The 7,500-nt window shown below is 34.9% G+C and overlaps 1 protein-coding gene across 2 annotated transcripts in view; it reads right to left on the bottom strand.

Annotated features, from left to right (window-relative positions):
* The window catches only part of srl (sarcalumenin), a 51,270-nt gene that overhangs the window by 21,074 nt on the left and 22,696 nt on the right, over nucleotides 1-7,500 (bottom strand). For both annotated transcript variants that reach the window (XM_061974173.2, XM_061974174.1), the window contains exon 3: nucleotides 2,213-2,308. In XM_061974173.2, coding sequence (XP_061830157.1) covers nucleotides 2,213-2,308 — 96 coding nt within the window. The remainder of the gene's footprint in view (nucleotides 1-2,212; nucleotides 2,309-7,500) is intronic.

Genomic DNA, 7,500 nt, shown 5'->3' with positions numbered 1-7,500 from the left:
GTAATATTTTGCAAAAAACACTTTACATTTTATAGTAAAATTCTGGTGATTGAGTTGCTAGTTTTTTTACTATAAAAAAAAAATATTTTTTTACACTGCACGTAAAAAAAAAAAAATCTAATAATCAAATGGTAAAACAGTATCAGAATTTTTTTAATTTTTTTTTTTTAATGGTAAAAAATTGTCAGCTCAGTCGCCAGAATAAAATAAAAACAATGGTAAAGTTTTCCCATTTACTGTAATATTTTGCAAAAAACACTTTACATTTTATAGTAAAATTCTGGTGATTGAGTTGCTAGTTTTTTTACTATAAAAAAAAAAAATTTTTTTACACTGCACGTAAAAAAATAATAATCTAATAATCAAATGGTAAAACAGTATCAGAATTTTTTTTTTTTTTTTTTTTTTTTTTTTTTCTAAATGGTAAAAAATTGTCAGCTCAGTCGCCAAAATAAAATAAAAACAATGGTAAAGTTTTCCCATTTACTGTAATATTTTGCAAAAAACACATTACATTTTATACTAAAATTCTGATGATTGAGTTGCTAGTTTTTTTAACTGTAAAAAAAAATATTTTTTTACAGTGTACGTAAAAAAAAATACAATAATCAAATGGTAAAACGGTATCACAGTTTTATTTGTATTTTATTTTTTAATGGTAAAAACGATGGTAAAGTTTTTGCATTTACTGTAATATGTTGCAAAAAACACTTTACATTTTATAGTAAACTTCTGGTGATTGAGTTGCTAGTTTTTTTACTATAAAAAAACATTTTTTTTACACTGCACGTAAAAAAAAAATACAATAATCAAATGGTAAAACGGTATCACAGTTTTATTTTTATTTTATTTTTTAATGGTAAAAACGATGGTAAAGTTTTTGCATTTACTGTAATATGTTGCAAAAAACACTTTACATTTTATAGTAAAATTCTGGTGATTGAGTTGCTAGTTTTTTTACTATAAAAAAATATATTTTTTACACTGCACGTAAAAAAAAATCTAATAATCAAATGGTAAAACAATATCAGAATTTTTTTAATTTTTTTTTTTAATGGTAAAAAATTGTCAGCTCAGTCGCCAGAATAAAATAAAAACAATGGTAAAGTTTTCCCATTTACTGTAATATTTTGCAAAAAACACTTTACATTTTATAGTAAAATTCTGGTGATTGAGTTGCTAGTTTTTTTACTATAAAAAAAAAATATTTTTTTACACTGCACGTAAAAAAAAAAAATCTAATAATCAAATGGTAAAACAGTATCAGAATTTTTTTTTTTTTTTTTTTTTTTTTTTTTTTTTTAGTGGTAAAAAATTGTCAGCTCAGTCGCCAGAATAAAATAAAAACAATGGTAAAGTTTTCCCATTTACTGTAATATTTTGCAAAAAACACTTTACATTTTATAGTAAAATTCTGATGATTGAGTTGCTAGTTTTTTTAACTGTAAAAAAATATTTTTTTTACAGTGTACGTAAAAAAAAAATACAATAATCAAATGGTAAAACGGTATCACAGTTTTATTTTTATTTTATTTTTTAATGGTAAAAACGATGGTAAAGTTTTTGCATTTACTGTAATATGTTGCAAAAAACACTTTACATTTTATAGTACAATTCTGGTGATTGAGTTGCTGGTTTATTTTACTGTAAAAAATAAAAAGATTTTTAAAGTGTACGTAAAAAAATAAAAATAATAATCAAATGGTAAAACAGTATCACTGTTTTTTTTTTTGTTTTTTTTAAATGGTAAAAAATTGGCAGCTCAGTTGCCAGAATAAAACAAAAACGATGGTAAAGTTTTTCCATTTACTGTAATATGTTGCAAAGTGTATGTAAAACATATATATTATAATAAAATGCATAGGCAAATTCATATATCATTCGTTGTTACAAGCGGCCCTCTGAGGGCAGCCATAACTACAATTTGGCCCTCAATGAAAATGAGTTTGACAACCCTGCTTTACGGTAAAGATGAAGGTAATTTGTTGACGTGTGACTCAAAGGTGCGTCAAAAAGTCATTTAAAAAATAGAAACTTTTTAAATGGGATTTTGCAAGAACAGAAACAGACGGTGAATGAAATGGACGTAAATATGTCAGGTATGTATATCACAAAATAGGTGGATAAATGTGACCGACCAAAACCAACCAGTCGCTATGGCAACCCAAACAAAACAGACCGACAGCCCACCCCCAAAGCCTCGGCGGCGTACCTGAGATCTCGTGCTGCCTCAGCTCGTTGTACTTGTAGGCCTGCTCCATGGGCCTGATGGACGTGTGGTAGATCTTCCGTAACCTCTGCAGTGCCGCTGGGGAACAAGGACGCACATTAACAAACATTAGAAACCATTACTATCATTAGGAGCGGCTGCATAAGCAACGAGCAGGTAGGTCACTTGTTGCTAGGCAGACTTTATAGACCAATAAAAAATGGACAAAAAAAAGGATGCACACAAGATTGTGGAGCGATCACATGATGGGGAAAGATGATAGCCGAAAAGTTGAGGTTTCAACATAACGGATAGTTAATTGAATTGAACATCTTTATTTGATTCGGACAATATATACTGATCAACTGCTCAGTGGCCTTGTGGTTAGAGTGTCCGCCCTGAAATCGGTAGGTCGTGAGTTCAAACTTCGGCCGAGTCATACCAAAGACTAAAAATGGGACCCATTACCTCCCTGCTTAGCACTCAGCATCAAGGGTTGGAATTGGGGGATAAATCACAAAAATGATTCCTGAGCACAGCCACACTGCAAAAACTGAAATCTAAGTAAGATGAAATAGCTCAAATAAGGGTGATATTTGCTTATTTTCCATCTGATAAGATAATTCTTCTCACTAAGCAGATTTTATGTTAGAGTGTTTTACTTGTTTTAAGTGTTTTGGTCCTAAATGATCTCAGTAAGATATTACAGCTTGTTGCTGAGATTTGATGACCTATATTGAGTAAAACATGCTTGAAACTAGAATATCAACTGTTGCAAAGCTGTGTCATCAACACTCACAAGTATAAAACTTGTGAGTGTTGAATTATTACTTTTTTAAAGTAATAATTTCTTATTTCAAGCATGAAATAAAAAAATCATGACTTTGACACAATTTTGTCTCATAATTAAAACAGATGACAGCCAAATGGACTTTGCGGTTTTATTTTCAATGAAACAATAGAAAATACGTACTCATAAAGTAGTACAGTTGGCACTGACAGTTAATATTTAAACATTTAACATGTGACATTTTAAACAATTTTGAACAGAAATAGTTCAAGGACATTCAGATAAATTCTTCAAAATTACAATTAAAATAAAAAATTGTCTGGGGTCCGGGCTGTAAAAAAAAAATAAATAAATAAATAAATAAATAAATAAATAAATAAATAAATAAATATATATATATATATATATATATATATATATATATATATATATATATATATATATATATATATATATATATTCCTTGCTCACTAATTGACTGAAAGAGCATGCACTTGGCGCGATGATGTCATGTTATCGATGGGAAAATGCATTTTTAGACAATATGATTTGCCTGAGCGTTGCCTTGTTGTCTTTCCATTAACTAGAACTAGTAAGTTTGCTGGTTTCAAGAAATGTAATGCCGAGCGCATATCATTATGTCAAGACAATGGCACTAGCATTTACTTCATTTAAGAATATTTTTCAACATACTGAGAAAAAAGGTCTCATATTTGTTTTTTCTACCAAGAAAAGTGCACTTGTTATTAGTGAGAATATACTTATTTTAAGGTATTTTTGGGTTCATTGAGGTTAGCTAATTTTACTTGTTTTGGAAAGTCTTGACCAGCCAAATTTTCTTGTTCTATTGGCAGATCATTTTGCTTAGTTCAAGTAAAATACCCCTCATTTTTGTATTGTTTTTCCTTGTGTTTGAAGTTTTTGCAGTGCACCGCTGCTGCTCACTGCTCCCCTCACCACCCAGGGGGTGGAACAAGGGGATGGGTCAAATGCAGAGGGTAATTTCACCACACCTAGTGTGTGTGTGACTGTCAGTGGTACTTTAACTTTTTAGCTTTTAATATGAGCAAAGCATCACCAGAATTAGCTACAATGGCTAGATTTCATCTGTTGTCCTAAGCAAGCCACAACGACATCCTTGGCTCAGATCCCACATCAGGGCAAGAAAAAAACTGACATCACAGCTGCATTTATATCTAAGGGCCACATGTCTAATATCAATGTTCATGTAACTAAGAGTGTACAAATGGACACAATAAGGGTCCATTACTATTAACTATCTGTCATTTAGCTGACACCCTACAACTACCTCTAGGGGTCTCCGCACCTCTCTGTATAGATTTATTCAGTTTGCCTTTTCTTTGGCCCACCCCTATGATGTTATTCCTTTTCTCTACCTATAGTAAAAAAAACAGCATCTATCTATATCTTGACAAAAACAAAACAATGACTTGTGTGTTGTTTGGGAACATTTGGTTTATGTGCAGTAAAAATGTTCATGAACTCAATTTATCTTAATGCATGTTCCTAAATTTGTGTTGGACGTTTTTGATGAAGAGAGCAGTTATGATTTTGGTTTACAGAGTAAACAACTTAAAAATTAAGGTTTTGGGGACTGTTTTCTCTAAACACATACATTTGTCTAAATATGGCCAAGGACACGCATTATTGTGGGTTTCCTGGATGTCGTCTTCATCACTAAACGGAAAATCTCATCTCAAGTACGTTTCTTTTTTTTTTTTTTGAGTCGTCAGCTTGAAGCGTCCCTCTGTCTCCGACTCCATCGTCATCATGTTAAAGTTAAAGGTAAAGTACCACTGATAGTCACACACACACACACACACACACACACACACACACACACACACACACACACACACACACACACACACACACTAGGTGTAGTGAAATTACTCTCCGAATTTGACCCATCCCCTTGTTCCACCCCCTGGGAGGTGAGGGGAGCAGTGAGCAGCAGCGGTGGCCGCGCTCGGGAATCATTTGGTGATTTGACCCCCAATTCCAACCCTTGATGCTGAGTGCCAAGCAGGGAGGCAATGGGTCCCATTTTTATAGTCTTTGGTATGACTCAGCCGGGGTTTGAACTCATGACCTTCCAGGCTCAGGGCGGACACTCTAACCACAAGGACTTTTTATGAACTCAACTCACCTCTAAAGGGCTTGGTGGCCACATGCGTGGACAGCACCTTTTAGCTCTTATTTCCAAAATTGTGTACACTACTGAATTGGGGTCTTATGCCGCTTATGTGGACACTTACACTGCCAAATGGTGGTGTCAGAAGAGTACAACATACAATGGAAATTGGAAAAAAAAGTGTAAAAATAAGAATTAGCATGTCACTATACATGAAGTACACGTTTGTGTACTTATGGACTAAGTACATCATATCAAAAGATGATTTTTTAGTTTTTATTCTAATTAGGGTACAATAAGCCCAAATAGCAAAGAAAATAATTTATAAAAAAGAATGTAAACAAACAGCTTGGGCCTTAAGAGGTTTTTAATGTGTGTTCCTAAATTTGTGTAGGACGTCTTCGATGAAGAGAGCAGTTATGATTTTGGTTTACAGAATAAACAACTTAAAAACTAAGGTTTTGGGCATTGTTTTCTCTAAACACATACATTTATCTAAATATGGCGAAGGACACGTATTATTGTGGGTTTTCTGGACGTCATCGTTTCTTTTTTTTTGTTTTTTTTGAGTCGTCAGCTTGAAGCGTTCCTCTGTCTCCGACTCCCTTCTCATCATGTGACTTGAGTGCATGACTGTTATGATTTTGCTTACTACTTTCCATGACCCGCCTTATTTTGCCTCTGATTGGCCATCTTAGCCAACTGTGACTCATCATACAAACATCAACCAATCATCATGGATAGCGATGTTCGATAATGGCTTTTTTTTTGCCGATATCCGATATTCTGATATCGTCCAACTCTGATTCCGAAATCAACCGATACCGATATATAAAGTCGTTGAATGAACACACTATTATGCCTAATTTTGTTGTGATGCCCCGCTGGATGCATTAAACAATGTAACAAGGTTTTCCAAAAATAAATCAACTCAAGTTATGGAAAAAAATGCCAACATGGCACTGCCATATTTAATTATTGAAGTCACAAAGTGCATTATTTTTTTTAACATGCCTCAAAACAGCAGCTTGGAATTTGGGACATGCTCTCCCTGAGAGGGCATGAGGAGATTGAGGTGGGCGGGGTTGGGGGGCGGGGTTGAGTTGGGGGGGGGGGGGGTAGGAGGTATCGGGGGGTGTATATTGTAGCGTCCCGGAAGAGTTAGTGCTGCAAGGGGTTCTGGGTATTTGTTCTGTTGTGTTTATGTTGTGTTACGGTGCGGATGTTCTCCCGAAATGTGTTTGTCATTCTTGTTTGGTGTGGGTTCACAGTGTGGCGCATATTTCTAACAGTGTGAAAGTTGTTTATACGGCCACCCTCAGTGTGACCTGTATGGCTATTGACCAAGTATGCATTGCATTCACTTGTGTGTGTGTGAAAAGCCAAAGATATTATGTGACTGGGCCGGCACGCAAAGGCAGTGCCTTTAAGGCACGCCCCCAATATTGTTGTCTGGGTGGAATCTGGGAGAGATTCGGGAGAATGGTTGTTCTCAATTATCCAGGTTATTGTATTTTCTCCATTTTTGGGTGGGGCCTGGATTAGCAGTCCCTTTTATCTCTTTTTAGCTTGTAGCTTTGATGTAAAATGTAAGGATTAGATTTATATAGCACTTTTCTATCAACTAGCACTAACAGAACCTGTTACTCATTCACTCCACATTCACACCTGGTGGTGGTAAGCTACATTTGTAGCCACAGCTGCCCTGAGGTAGGCTGACGGAAGCCTGGCTGCCAATTTGCGCCTACGGCCCCTCCGACCACCACCAATCATTCATTCATTCACCCGCGTGAGCAGCTATGGGAGCAAGATTGAAGTGTCTTGCCCAAGGACCCAACGCCAGTGACTTGGATGGCCAGAGACGGGGATCGAACCTGGAACCCTCAAGTTGCTGGCACGGCCGTTCTACACGCCACGCCTTGCAACATGGTTCTAAAAGTAGCTAAGCTATAGGAAAAGTTATTCATTAATTAAGGACAGTGCTGAGAAGAAGTGGATAATATTCAATGAATTAAAAGAAACAAAACACCAAAAACATGACAGCACGCTGCTAGTCTGTGCCATACTGAAGCAGAATGAGTCTAACCCCAGCCAAGGATTTCAAAATAATATCTCAACGATATAAATATGAAAAAAAGCTGCTGATGGTGTGTTTGACAGAGAAGCAGCTGGAAGGACATCCAGTAGAAGTCCACTCTCCAAGATAAATGCTGTACATTATTATTACATTACTTAAAAACTACTGTAGTTAGTACATTCTATTTTGTTTTTATACCATATTTTTATCTAAAAGTTTTTCATTTTAAAAGGGATTTTACATGTCAAATGTGTGCCGCTTTGGGTAAA

The sequence above is a fragment of the Nerophis lumbriciformis genome, linkage group LG22 (genome assembly GCF_033978685.3).
Source record: "Nerophis lumbriciformis linkage group LG22, RoL_Nlum_v2.1, whole genome shotgun sequence".
NCBI classification, from domain to species: Eukaryota; Metazoa; Chordata; class Actinopteri; order Syngnathiformes; family Syngnathidae; genus Nerophis; species Nerophis lumbriciformis.
This window is presented reverse-complemented; position numbering and strand designations above follow the sequence as displayed.